Here is a 12,568-nt window from a genome sequence, read left to right as displayed (position 1 = left end):
AATCAGTGACAGGGCAAAATCAGTGACAGGGCAAAATCAGTGACAGGGCGTTCTTGCGTTCTTGCGATAGTATGAACACAAGCGAATTTATTAGGTCTTTGCTTGTAAGGGTTTTCTTTAAAAATTGCAAGCGGCAAAGGTTTTAAATGTAAATTTCGTGCAAAAATGTACCTCATGACTTTAATTTTTTGGTATAATCTTTAAATTCTGCAAGCAGCAAAGGTAAGTGTGTTTTTGAACATTTTTGAACTTTCATTGCCTGCCAGGCAGTCTGATGAGCTCTAACAGGGCGAAAAAGTTCAATCAATTTGTTTTAAGTAGTTTTTTTTATTATGTAAACATGTCTAACCTCTGTTTTGTGCCACATTGTCATATCTGAATATTTAACAATATGTAATGTTATGTGCAAAAAGAGGAGATTATCTGAGTTTCCAAACAAAAAAACGTTTTGTACACATGAAGACCAACACGTTTAAAGCTGCTCAAAAAAATAGTGCATCTAGAATTGCCTAGCTTCAGGACAATGTTACGCGTGGTAATGTCTTTTTACCCATTTAAACTGATTCTGCCATATTTACACAAAAAATTTTTGATGTTTTTTTTTTTTTTTTTTTTGCAGACAGCCACAAACATTTAACGATTGGAAACCCAATATTTAAAGATAACCAAGATTAACACAAGTATTTGCTTGTTGTTATTGGTGTTTGAGGTGTTGTATTTAATTGCACCTTTGAATTGTGTGCACATATTTGTAATTTTCAATGTCTACTTGGAGATTTAAGTTGATACATTATATAACCAGAGATTTTAAAAAATACTGTGTTTAGACAAAATAAAGAAAAAAACAACTGCAAATGAATCACCATGTTTCGAGTTTGTTAAAAGGGGTTAAATGGCTAAAAAAACAAAATTAAGTTTAATATGGTTCATTATTTTAAAGTTATTTTGTGGCCAACTTAGCCAATTATATTCGCTCTGTGCGATAAATTTCTAAGTGTGTTTAAATTGGTATGGATGTTTTATGTGTTTGTTAGGTTAGGAATTCCATAGGTTCTGTAATTTAAATAGCTTGTTACCTGGTAAACAATCAAATTCATTGAGTTCGCAAATTTCATTTGGCAACATGGGCAGGAAGAGTCCAGAAGCTTTGATGAAAGCTGACCAGAAGCAGAAACGCTCTACTGATCTTTCACATGTATGTGTTAGAGCAATCAATAATTGTAGTTCTGTAGTGAATAATGTATTATTGATTCAATAATTCTTGTGTATAACAGTATTTTACTTTAAAATCTCTTATTTGTTGAAATATTTTCAAGTCCGTGTCAGAAAATGCTCTTTTTGTTCATTCTACAAAAACGTTTTTATTACACACAGTGATTTGTTACCAAATGTGTTATTTCAGGATGGTGTATCAGCAAGCAAGTCAATATCTTACAAGATGCACGTGTTTTAGACTCTCCACAGAGTATGAGGTGTGTTGAAGGTTTAAATGGTTCAGTAAATTTAAAGTCCATTTTTCAATGGTTTTACTAGCTCTGCTGTAAAATATTGTCATGTGATGAGTTTTATCAAAATCCTAAATTTAACTATAAGCATGCACTAATGGGTTGTGCAAATTTTGTTTTAGTTAAGCATTTGCAATTGCAAGCACATACTGCGCATGACTATTGGTGAACGTCATTCAGTTGTCAACCCACAAAGATGGCTCTGCAACACTTGCCTTACAACTGAGTCTGTTTGGACATGTCTAAGCTGCCCTAATGTTGCTTGTGGAAGGTAGGAACCATGGTCAAAACACAAAACAAAATGTTCTACAGTCTATAAAAATGCATAAATAATGTGTGGACTGTTTTGGATGACCATTTGAGTATTTATAAAATGGTATATAACCTACAGATATATATATCCATGAACATGCATTAAACCATTATTTGGAATCTGGTCATTCATTAGTGATTGATGTCAATGAACTCTATGTATATTGCTATGCTTGTGAAGAATATGTTCTCAATGACAACAAATCGGGGGACATCAAGGTGCTATGTGAAACTTTACAGGTAGGCAAATTTGCGTTATTATCTTTTTTAAATTGTAGTTGTGTCAGTCCAAACAATTCTGTGGCATGGTTTCTTGGTCGGAAATTGCCTGGAAAATAATTTATGTTGTATCATGTGACAAAAAGTATTAGCTCATAAATTCTGTTTGTAAAATTTCAATAATATTAAGTTAAACAATTTAGGCTGCTTTTGTGCAGTAGGTAAAATTTGAACAGTTTATGTATTGTGTGCCATAGTAAATATTAAAACTTCAATCAGAAATTCTTAACATTTCTCCAGGCAATTAGATACCAAAACTTTACTGGCACAACTCGTAGTGGACACACACTGAGGACAGCCACAATAAGTGCAGATGAAGATGTTCAAATGAGGAGAAGATTACAGCAGCAACAACTTGATAGAGATGATAGACTTTTCACTGCCATTTGGCATTCAAGGTACTTTTTCACACAGGAAAAGTGCACAAAATTGTGTTACTCCAAAAATTCGATGCCCAAATTTGCCAATTTTCATAAGATTACATAATTTTAATTTTTTTTGTCTTTACTATGTAGGTTTGTTCGACAAAGAAAAACCTTCAGAAACTGGCGGAACTATGTTCTTAACAAGGACCAACACTGTTAGAGTGATGACGAACAACCATGTGCTACAGTCACACTACAGTGAAACACAGAACTACAAGAAGACTTCATTGGAAAACTCGATGACCACCTTGAAACCTTGTCAGAATTAAAGATCTGCAACAAGTTAATGCTGATTTTCCATTAAACACAGAAAGGAAGGGGATTGATACAAGGTTAATAAGGGAAATTACACTTGATCCTGTTTAAGGTGTTTTACCAGCATTATCTGTTGTGTGGCAGTGCAAGGTCTGATTATGTGGAAAAAAAATCAATACTGGTGTCTTATTTCAGTAAAACACCATCTCCAGACTGTTCTGTATTTACTCTATCCAAATTGAATACCACATTTCGTTTTTTTAGGTGCTCGGTCATTTGCAAAAGTTCCGCCGATGTTTACTTGCCGTTCGTGACATCGAAATGGATGAAACCACTGGGTGCTACGAAGATCCACAAGTTTCGCCATCAAGCAAGTTACGAGTCGCTGGAAGAAGGTCCACCATAGAATTAAGAGCCATGGCATTTTAGCAGGCTAGTCTTTTGCCAGAAACAATCTATTCGAGCAACTGCTTGTATACAGAAAATACTTACATCTCATGACAACTCAGGTTTACTTGTAGTAGGGATTTGACTTGAGGACTCAAGTCTAAATCAATGACATTTCTTAGAAATAAGGAAAATAAACTTTTTAAAGACCTTGCCTTTCAAAATAAGGTCAAGTTTTCGAAATAAGAATAGGATGGCGACCCTGAGTATAAGATATACAATATAATTAAGGCATTAATTAAGAAGCAAATGCTTCTGACTCAAAATCAGTAGACACTGTGTTGGTATATTGGAGATATATATTTCACCTATTCAGGCATCGTCAGTCTCTAAAAACTGCAAACAACGAAGGTAAATTAAAAGAGAACAGATGTAAAAGCATACAAAATAAAATAGTAAAAAACTTAAAACACTAAAAGCATTTATGTCTAGTTTGGTTAACACAGTCTACACGAGCACAAAAGCGTGTCACCTTTTTTCCGCCGTTGCGTCTGTTTTTTCGTCCTCGTTACATTTACGCTTTTGTGCTCGTGTAGACTGTGTTAACCAAACTAGACATAAATGCTTTTAGTGTTTTAAGTTTTTTACTATTTTATTTTGTATGCTTTTACATCTGTTCTCTTTTAATTTACCTTCGTTGTTTGCAGTTTTTAGAGACTGACGATGCCTGAATAGGTGAAATATATATCTCCAATATACCAACACAGTGTCTACTGATTTTGAGTCAGAAGCATTTGCTTCTTAATTAATCATTTACTGAAAGAATTTTGACTCAGTGATCGTGGATATTAACATGCCTACTATTAGAGGGACAGATCCTGTGAATAGCATTTATATAATTAAGGCAAGTTTAAATCGTTTTATGTAAACAAGGCACTAAACTTTACCAGTTTTAGTTCAATTCCACACAGACTATTAAGATTTTACTTATAGCCTCACTCATGTTGGTAGTGTACCTCACACTGTGCTTCATGGACAAAGCGCCTCATGGCGATATCCCTGACATATAACTTCTCAATATGGCTGTAGACTAGCCTGCTAAAATGCCATGGCTCTTATAAATGCAAAGCTTTGTTTCATTTGGTATGAAAATGTATTGGTAAGACCATTAAATATTTTCTAGTCTTGGCAATGTCCTGTTTGCTTATAAATTGTGATGTTATGGATGTGTGTATTGGTTTATTCTATTTGTTGTTTTCTTAACTGAAGTCTGTCCACGCCAGATGGTAGATATGGTCATGTAAATGTGCCATAACAGCTCCAGTATTTAACCCACTGGCAGCCCAAGTTATAAACCTTTCTTATAATCCGACACACTCCGGGCTGGTTGCTTTGGCAGTTTTGACAGCCTGAAACAATGGGTGGTACTAAATACTGCATGTTACCGTATGTTATTCTGCTTAAAATACTGCATGGTATGTGAAATGCGAGAATACAAGCCCCAACAAGGGAAAATTAGACCAGATTATAGTATTGTTTTAATTACAAACCTTCACCCAACCAGAATAGCTCTAACCGTTAGCGCTTTCAAAAGTTCGCAAAACTATATTTTCGTAAAAGCATATTCAAGTCCTTTACAACTTCCTGCCGTGTTATAACATGCGGTATACCATGCGGTATTTAGTACCACCGGAAACAATCGCCTATCAGCGTTACAATTTAAAAGTGTTGATTGGGTGATTGTGATTTGATTTTTTATTATTTTGCACGTAGCATCCCCCCTAAGATGGGTATTTTTTTTTTGAATTTTAAGTGTCAATTGCATTGTCACAGGAGAGTATTAATCTATATACTAAAAGCTAGAGAATATTGTGTGCTTGCTTAGCTTTTTAAGTTCTTTATCACACCTTGTCTTCACTTTACTCATTCATAAATTCGTTGTTTTTTGTTCAGTAATAAAAGCTGTCTGAAATAGTTTGTCATGCTTTAGAATTACTGTAAAAGTTTTTGTACCAACACCAATATTTTTGGAAAACTCAAAACAAAAGCTAGTTAAAACAAACAAAAGAGTCATTTAACACAGTAAGTCACTGCTGTAGTCCGGGGACCCCTGGGGCAATTTCTCCCATCTATCTTGATTCTTTGCTAGTCTGTTGTATTCCATGATCTATTTTCCTGTCCACCCCTGAACATTACCAAAGCCAGTTCGTTCTGGGCCTGCCTTGTCTTCTTATTCCCTCGTCGGTCCTGAGCATGATGGTGTGTGTAAGAGTTCTATGGCGACATGTTACATGGCTAACCCATTAAAGCTACGTTAAACAAGATTGGCGACAGTATGCACTCTTGAAATACTCCAAAGTCTTAAACTATTTTAGTGCACTTCCATTGGTTAACACAGCATTGATGACCTTTATATTATACAGTGATTTGATCAGGAGGATCAGGAAGAGACTGATACCATGTTTCTTCATGGTGCTCCACAGGGCCTCTGTGACCAAGTTCTTGATGGTGGTCTCTTTTTTTCACCTAGTATTCAATCTGTTAGACCAGTGGTTCTCAAGACTGTAGACTGTACCATCATGTCATTCCCTTGTTTGTTCTTCAGATAAGACACTCTTGATTTGAGGTATTAGTTTACCTTTTTTGGTATCATGACTATCAAAGATTGTGTCCACGTGGGCCACACTTATCTCATATGTATTCAAGATCTCCTGTGTTATCCAGCAAGGCTGCTTTCTGGTTCCAGCCTTTTCCAAAGTTTTCATCACAGTCGCATTCATAATTTTAGAGAACTCAGATGTTAATTCTTGAACATTATTTTCCAACAGTGCATCAAATCTGCTTTCAATCTTTATTTCAAACCCCTTTCTGCAACCTGGCTCTTCAAACGACAAAGGAAAAATACTCTTTTTTTCAAAAAATATAAATCAGTGACAGGGCGTCAGTGAATCAGTGACAGGGCGTCAGTAAATCTGTGACAGGGTGTCAAAATCAGTGACAGGGCGTCAGTGAATCAGTGACAGGGCGTCAGTGAATCAGTGACAGGGTGTCAGTAAATCTGTGACAGGGTGTCAGTAAATCTGTGACAGGGTGTCAGTAAATTTGTGACAGGGTGTCAGTAAATCTGTGACAGGGTGTCATTGACAGGCGATAGGTGACAGCCTGTCACTGAATTGTCACAACCCCGCCTCCACTATTGAGTCATAAGGACCAACCTTTAACTGTACTGACTCATTTTTTGACTGGAAATGAGCCGAAACCATTTTTAATTTTCAGCCAACAAACTTTCAGTGTGAAAGTAGAAACATGGCTCATTACAAGCCGATACTGGATTGATATAAGCCATGTTTAAAAAGATTTTTAAAATGGGCGATTCCAAACCGTTTTTGGCTTGAATTCAGCCATTTTATTTTTTGACTTCATAGCTAGCTAATTTTTTTTGCAGTGTAAGATTATACTGCTGATTACTGTAAACATTTTGGAAGTTTAAGCAGTATGTTGATTTCAGATATTTATGTCATTTAAAAGTAGCTTTAAATATAAAAGACCAGCCCTCATTGTTGCCATTACATACAACTTAAAGCATTGCATTTTAGTAAACATGAACACTTCTATCTTGCTGCTTGCTTTATCCGCGCTGTTGTTTTCACGATGCGATGGTATCTAAAACAAAATTGCATATATTTCTCTGAAAGTAGCCTGCATGTGTGCTGCTGTGCATAATATCAGTAATTTTACAAAGAGAAAAATATAATCAGTCTAGTTTATTGCAATACATTATATACTGGTCATTACCTGCACTTTTGTACTGAATGCTTCCATTTTCGCCATATTTTCAAAATAAAATATTATTTTGACTTGAAAAAGCAGTGACGACCTTACAACATCGAAAATGCGCAAAGTAAACCACTACACAACGGCCTACGTGACGTAACGAAAGTCCGCAAAAATCTGTCCCTCTGATTGGTTAAAAAAGCCCCATATGCGAAATAGATTACATTTTGGAAATATGCAGTCCGTACCGTTTGGTGAAGCTTTGTGCCGATTCAGGCGAAAATTATATCGTTGATACTAAATAAACAGAAGAACGGGACGCAGATTCCGTGGTATTACTTGTCGAAAAGCGAATGGCTGGTATGCTACTGTTTTACACGTGAAACTTAGGCTACGATAAATTGTTTGAAGTAGGCTAATACAATATCTAATAAAATACAACAACAAGTGCACACCCGACATCGCTTTTAAGCAACACGAGTAAATACGGCCACTGTGATTGAGTTTATAGGACTTCAGTAAAGTTTGTATAGCACCTCAGATTGCGCTCAAATTATTTGGAAGGCCGCTTTAATTTTGGCCCCCACATGTAGTGCAAGTATTTTGAAACAATAAACTGATAAAATATGAAAGTGTATTGCAAAACTTTATGTTTTCTTTTTAGTGTTATGACGGATCAGGATCAAGCAGTTTAAGCTTGCTTGATATACAACGTCTGCGGTTTTCACTTTCTTCCATCTTTCTTTTGAGATCAAGAACGCTACAGAAAACAAGGATTAAATAAACTACACTTTGTGCGTAAAGTCTGAAAGACAAAAAAGTTTTTACCATTGGCCTGTGCCTTGTAAATAATGTTTGTTTGTCCTGTTTTCAAAGATATCAAGGTCCAGCGTTGAATGCGAATCTAGCCGATCGGCGAATACCCTGCATCCAAAGAGAAAAGACAATTGTAACAAACAACTACTGTAAAATCCACTTTTGCCTACCTTTGATGTAGAGAAGTTTCTTCTCTTCCAGGAACATTTATGCTGTGGTAACTAACAGTGGGTGAAGACGTCACAAAAAATGAATCAGTTTCCGAATTCATATGTGCATTGGCTCCAGTAACTGGAACAAAACTAAATACAAACGTTTTAGTTAAAGTCGCCGCTATTCGTGTATCTTCGCAACAACCTTGCGGCTAGTGAACAGATTTCTGCATCCACGTCCGCAAACAACGACATCGTAATGCTGTTGTTTTTTAGGGGCGGTTGGTAGGAATTTGACTCGGCATCATTCCACTTGTCTACACTCTGATTCGCTTGCGATGTTATACAAACTACAAATATTGAAGGTTGTCAATTTGATGAGCAACGAAATTACTCATTTATCAAAATATTATACCGCCTGGTTTACCGTCATTGGCAATGGTAAAGGAGGTTGCTTCCAGCGCTGCAAGCCGATTAAAGCCAGACACTCTCGCGTGACAACGCGCACTTTCAGAGTCCTTAAAAAATAAAAAATAAATAAACAAAGGTACAATAATTTCACGTAAAATAAAAGCTATGCACCTTTAAAATTATTGCATCATTTGCAGCTTCAATTGTTTGTTTCTGACATAGGAGCTCCCTTTCAAGATCCACAACGCGTTGTCTTAACAATTGATCTTTTTGTTGGGATTCCAAATTATCTTTCCCATTACCAGTCAGCAGTGATAGTTGTTGAGTCAGCTTAGTATTAGACGTCTTTAATTTATTTACCTGCACAGATTATCAACAGGATTAAATGCGTTTCCTATTTAAGAAAAATAAGTTATTTTACTCCGTTTAAACCTCATCAATGCAACTGGCACGTATTTGTTGAAGTTCTTTTTTTGAGGTTTCCAACTGTTGTCGAAAAGCTTCTGCTTCTGTGGATTTACTGGCTTCAGCAGCCGAAAGTTGTTCAGTGAGTTGGTCGATGCGCCGATCCTGTATGATTTCGAAAAACAGTAAGTATTTTAAAATCTAGTGAGTAAATCGAATTCCAAACGCAAAGAGCAACAGCTGGACGAAAGAAACTTACGCTTTCCAGGACGTATTCGTGTTACTGATGGTAATGCAGAAAACATTAGCAACACGACACACCCAGAAAAGCACAAGGTCGCTGAGTAAAAACCAGAAATGTCAGAACATCCAAGCAAACCCTTGCTAATAAAGGCGTACACGCTAGTGACATGTGTACACAACCTGATCACAACAAGTCAAACATCCTGTGACATGGTCCCACTAGGATTTTTGGCTTGTCGTGTTCACGAGGGTCTTGTATCGGTTTAAGAGACACAGTGTTGGTATTCATTCAGCTTAGCGATACGTAGATCATATCAAGAAACAGATCTAGTTATCGTACATCTACCTTAGCTTTGCAATGTTCTGTCTGCTCGTTTACATGAACCAGCAATTTTTCTATTTGCTTGTTACATCGTTCGACATTTCCACGACATTCCTGTGATAAGACACTTGCGTTTTAACAGCCGGTTACAACTTCTTAACCTTGCAGTATTACTAACTTGGTATGACTGAGATATTGTACGTTCACGTTCCTGACTTGCTCCAATTTCTTGAGACAATTCCAAACACTGTTTACGATAGGTTTCATTTGCGTCAGTTACCTCATTTAACTCCTGTTGTAAATCAAAATTGTTTTTCTGTTTAAAACGTTTAAAATAGAAAGGTCAATTCGGATCAACGGTTAAAAAACCTTTACGACGTTTTGCAAATGTTCTTTAGATCGATGAAGATCCTGGTTTAAACTTGATACATTTTGTCTCTCTGCGATCAGTTGATGACGTAATTCGACCACTTCATCTCCCATACAACTAACACGTTTGTCGAATTCATCAACCTTAACGTATAAAATGGAACAAGTAAGTTTGTAAATGTTAATAACAGATACATTTTAAACAAACACTTATAAAAATGGTAAAAATGATACTTGCCAGTTTGTTTCGTTCGTTGAGCTCTGTTCGAGTAGTTTGTAGTTGATTGTTTAATACTAAATTGCACTTTTCTGAATATTTCTGGAATTCATCAACCCGCTTCTGTATTTCTGAGAGCTATAACAAACCGAAAATTTAACTGACTCACGCCAGGCGCACAAAAAATGCTGACAAAGCTACTGAAAATTTCAGTTAGTCAGCAATTTTCCAGCCGAGGTGGTTTTACCTGATCAGCCCTCTGGTCTAACTGCGATTGTCTTTCTTCAAGCGTTTTTTCCAGTCGTTTCAATTCTTCTGTTTTGTATTGCAGATCATTTTGGCACGTGCTGTTAATTAACAAAAAGTCAATCGAAACGAACGTGTCTGGTAAAAGTGCGATCTGTATTAATAAATACGCACGGTGTTGGCCGTATTTACAACTTGAAAATAACATAATAAACACACAAACTTTACCGGTGCTGCATTCAAGTAAAGAGTCGCATATTCGCATTATACTGCTCTTTGGTGATACTAAACACATGCCGTCTGAACAGCTGGCTGAAAGAACCGATCTTTTAACGAAAAAAACTTTTTTCTCCCTAGCATTCGGCTGTTATGCGAGGTAGCGTCCTGTTCATAGTAGAGACTGACAAGGAACACTTGTTTTTCACGGCAAACAGAGTTATCAAGCGGAAATGGAATGTACCACATGGGTGTCTGAAATCTGATTCAGACATTTAATCAAAAGAAGCGTTTCCTTTTTACTAAAAGTGACAGCACCAGCTGCTGTGTGCAGTGCACACAATACAACAAAATGAATTGAAATTTACAAAGTTGAAAAGCACTGTCACCGTTTTAAAACAACAAATATTCACCTCAGTTGTTGAAACACTCCATACACATGTTTAAAAACAAAAGAAACAATAAGATATTGTCTTGGTATTATTTTGTAACAATAAAAAGTCAGTTGAACATTACTAAGAACGCTTTTTCATGAAATTTAAAAATGTTTACACAAACCTGACAGTTTTTCTTAAACTTTCGATTAATATCTGCTTTTGTTTAACTTCTTTTTCAAAAGAATCTGATGATTTGACGAGTTCTTTGTTCTGGGAATCAACTTTCTGTCAAATTGAAAAATTAAGCACTTGTGGATTGATACAAAACTAACACCAGATCAGACAGTACCAATGAGATGGATAAGGAATCTGCCAACTGTGTTTCAAGGTTCAAGTGTTTTTTGTCTGCAATCTTCAAGTCTTGCTCTAATTGTTTTACCAAATCCTCCATGCGGACAACTGTGTAATGTTTGATGAAAAGATATTGACAAAAAAACATAGCAATTTTGCAATTTAGTGTTTGTGGTAATGATTGTGTTTTGAAATCAACAATAAAATAAACTACTGTTAAACGATACTAAATTAGTTGAATTATTTTGTATTTTGAAACATCTATTCATCATCTTTTTTGGAGATGAAAACAAACATGTTGTATTTTTTTTATATGTGGACAAACAGTAATGACAAAAATGGTATAATTGGTTATTAGCCTAAATTATTTTGTTATTTGTTATTTTTTTCTATGAACCAAACACGTATTTCTAATGAACCCAAAACACTTACCATGTTCAATTTTATCATCTAACTTGGCCTTTATTTCATTCCATTCAAATTCTGATTTTTCAAGTGACTGTAAAGCTTCACATTTTTCTTGCATTAATTTTTCCAACTGTATTTCATTATGAGCAAGGTTATGTTTGCATTCTAGAAACTCCTTGTCAACATTTCTGCAAAAAATCTGTAAAATGTTTGTCCTATTTAATTAAATATATCTTTACCTTAAAGTTTCATTTAAAGCAATAAACTCCTTGTGTTTTTGGTCTAGTTGATGGCAAGCAATCTGTAATTTGTCATCCATTTCCTGCAACAAGCATTTGTTCCTGGCATCAGTTTGCAATAACTGTTGTTCCAGACTGGAAACCTTTGTTGTAAAAATTTAAATATATAACTAGAAGGGTGGCTTAGCACATATTGCCCTTGCACATACACTATGATCTATTTTAAAACATAAATATATTTTCTATGCTTATTTTGTAAGAAAAAAAAACAAAAAAAACAGAAAAAAAAACAAAACATTTTGAGTAAAATCAATATGTGTCCCCTTCAGGGAAGGGGACCCATAATAATCACAACCAAGACAGCTATTTTACCATAAAAATGTTTATATTGAATACTATGTTATTTAATTTGCAACCTTAAGGGGACAAATATGGGAAAGCTGGTGATATTGGATAAAATAAGCAACAGCAACACTGACACAGTAACACTATCACCCTAAAAGACATGATTTAATAATTTAAGCCAGGGGTCCGCAAATAGTGGGTCGCGACCCAAATTTGGACCTTCCAGTCTGGGTCGCGAAATATTTTAAATTTCATCGCATCTACAGTGTTAATGAATTTTAAAAGCATCGCATCTACAGTATTAATGAACTTCGGCTTTTTTCAACATTTTAAATATTATTGCATTATTACATATGACTACGTAACTGTTACATACAGTCTATGTAACAATGCAATAAGTTTAGCGCACCTGTGCAAGCAGTTATGCGTTTTCTGCACTATCTTATTAAAAGCAAATACAGATCAAGACTAGAAGTAGAGGACGATCTTCGGCTGGCGTCTCTCAAATTAAACC

The 12,568-nt window shown here is 35.6% G+C and overlaps 2 protein-coding genes across 13 annotated transcripts in view; one reads left to right on the top strand and one right to left on the bottom strand.

Moving 5' to 3' along the window:
• The first annotated feature begins 26 nt into the window (after positions 1–26).
• Positions 27–2,804, top strand: LOC145205088 (ubiquitin carboxyl-terminal hydrolase 44-like). Of its 2 annotated transcripts, none has more exons than XM_080077735.1 (8): positions 27–222; positions 620–680; positions 1,035–1,195; positions 1,403–1,472; positions 1,628–1,776; positions 1,897–2,057; positions 2,337–2,494; positions 2,612–2,804. In XM_080077735.1, exons 5-8 carry the CDS (start codon positions 1,761–1,763, stop codon positions 2,679–2,681), a joined length of 405 nt encoding a protein of 134 aa, XP_079933861.1. In that variant the 5' UTR covers positions 27–222; positions 620–680; positions 1,035–1,195; positions 1,403–1,472; positions 1,628–1,760; the 3' UTR covers positions 2,682–2,804. The 2 variants fall into 2 exon arrangements, with proteins under 2 accessions (XP_079933861.1, XP_079933862.1); XM_080077736.1 differs by lacking the exon at positions 27–222 and adding an exon at positions 248–535.
• Positions 2,805–5,093: 2,289 nt separating this feature from the next.
• The window catches only part of LOC145205087 (uncharacterized), a 65,680-nt gene continuing 58,205 nt past the window's right edge, over positions 5,094–12,568 (bottom strand). For 7 of the 11 annotated variants that reach the window (XR_013853582.1, XR_013853586.1, XR_013853583.1 and 4 more), the window contains 17 exons: positions 11,710–11,852; positions 11,495–11,658; positions 11,061–11,170; positions 10,893–10,996; positions 10,120–10,219; positions 9,894–10,010; positions 9,656–9,799; positions 9,465–9,578; positions 9,311–9,400; positions 8,749–8,886; positions 8,488–8,676; positions 8,321–8,423; positions 8,111–8,255; positions 7,924–8,055; positions 7,766–7,861; positions 6,959–7,697; positions 5,094–6,826 (listed from right to left, as the gene is read on the bottom strand). Coding sequence is in view for 2 of the 11 variants with exons in the window: in XM_080077732.1 (XP_079933858.1) it covers positions 7,604–7,697; positions 7,766–7,861; positions 7,924–8,055; positions 8,111–8,255; positions 8,321–8,423; positions 8,488–8,676; positions 8,749–8,886; positions 9,311–9,400; positions 9,465–9,578; positions 9,656–9,799; positions 9,894–10,010; positions 10,120–10,219; positions 10,893–10,996; positions 11,061–11,170; positions 11,495–11,658; positions 11,710–11,852 (1,983 nt within the window). In the remaining 9 variants the exon portion in view is untranslated. Of the gene's footprint in view, positions 7,698–7,765; positions 7,862–7,923; positions 8,056–8,110; positions 8,256–8,320; positions 8,424–8,487; positions 8,677–8,737; positions 8,887–9,310; positions 9,401–9,464; positions 9,579–9,655; positions 9,800–9,893; positions 10,011–10,119; positions 10,220–10,892; positions 10,997–11,060; positions 11,171–11,494; positions 11,659–11,709; positions 11,853–12,568 lie in introns of those variants that run through there. The other 4 variants (XR_013853584.1, XR_013853585.1, XM_080077732.1 and 1 more) reach the window with 4 other exon arrangements.

The sequence above is a fragment of the Phallusia mammillata genome, chromosome 8, assembly GCF_965637545.1.
Source record: "Phallusia mammillata chromosome 8, kaPhaMamm4.hap1.1, whole genome shotgun sequence".
NCBI classification, from domain to species: domain Eukaryota; kingdom Metazoa; phylum Chordata; class Ascidiacea; order Phlebobranchia; family Ascidiidae; genus Phallusia; species Phallusia mammillata.
Note: the sequence above shows the minus strand (reverse complement) of the source record. Positions and strands in the feature narration are given on the sequence as shown.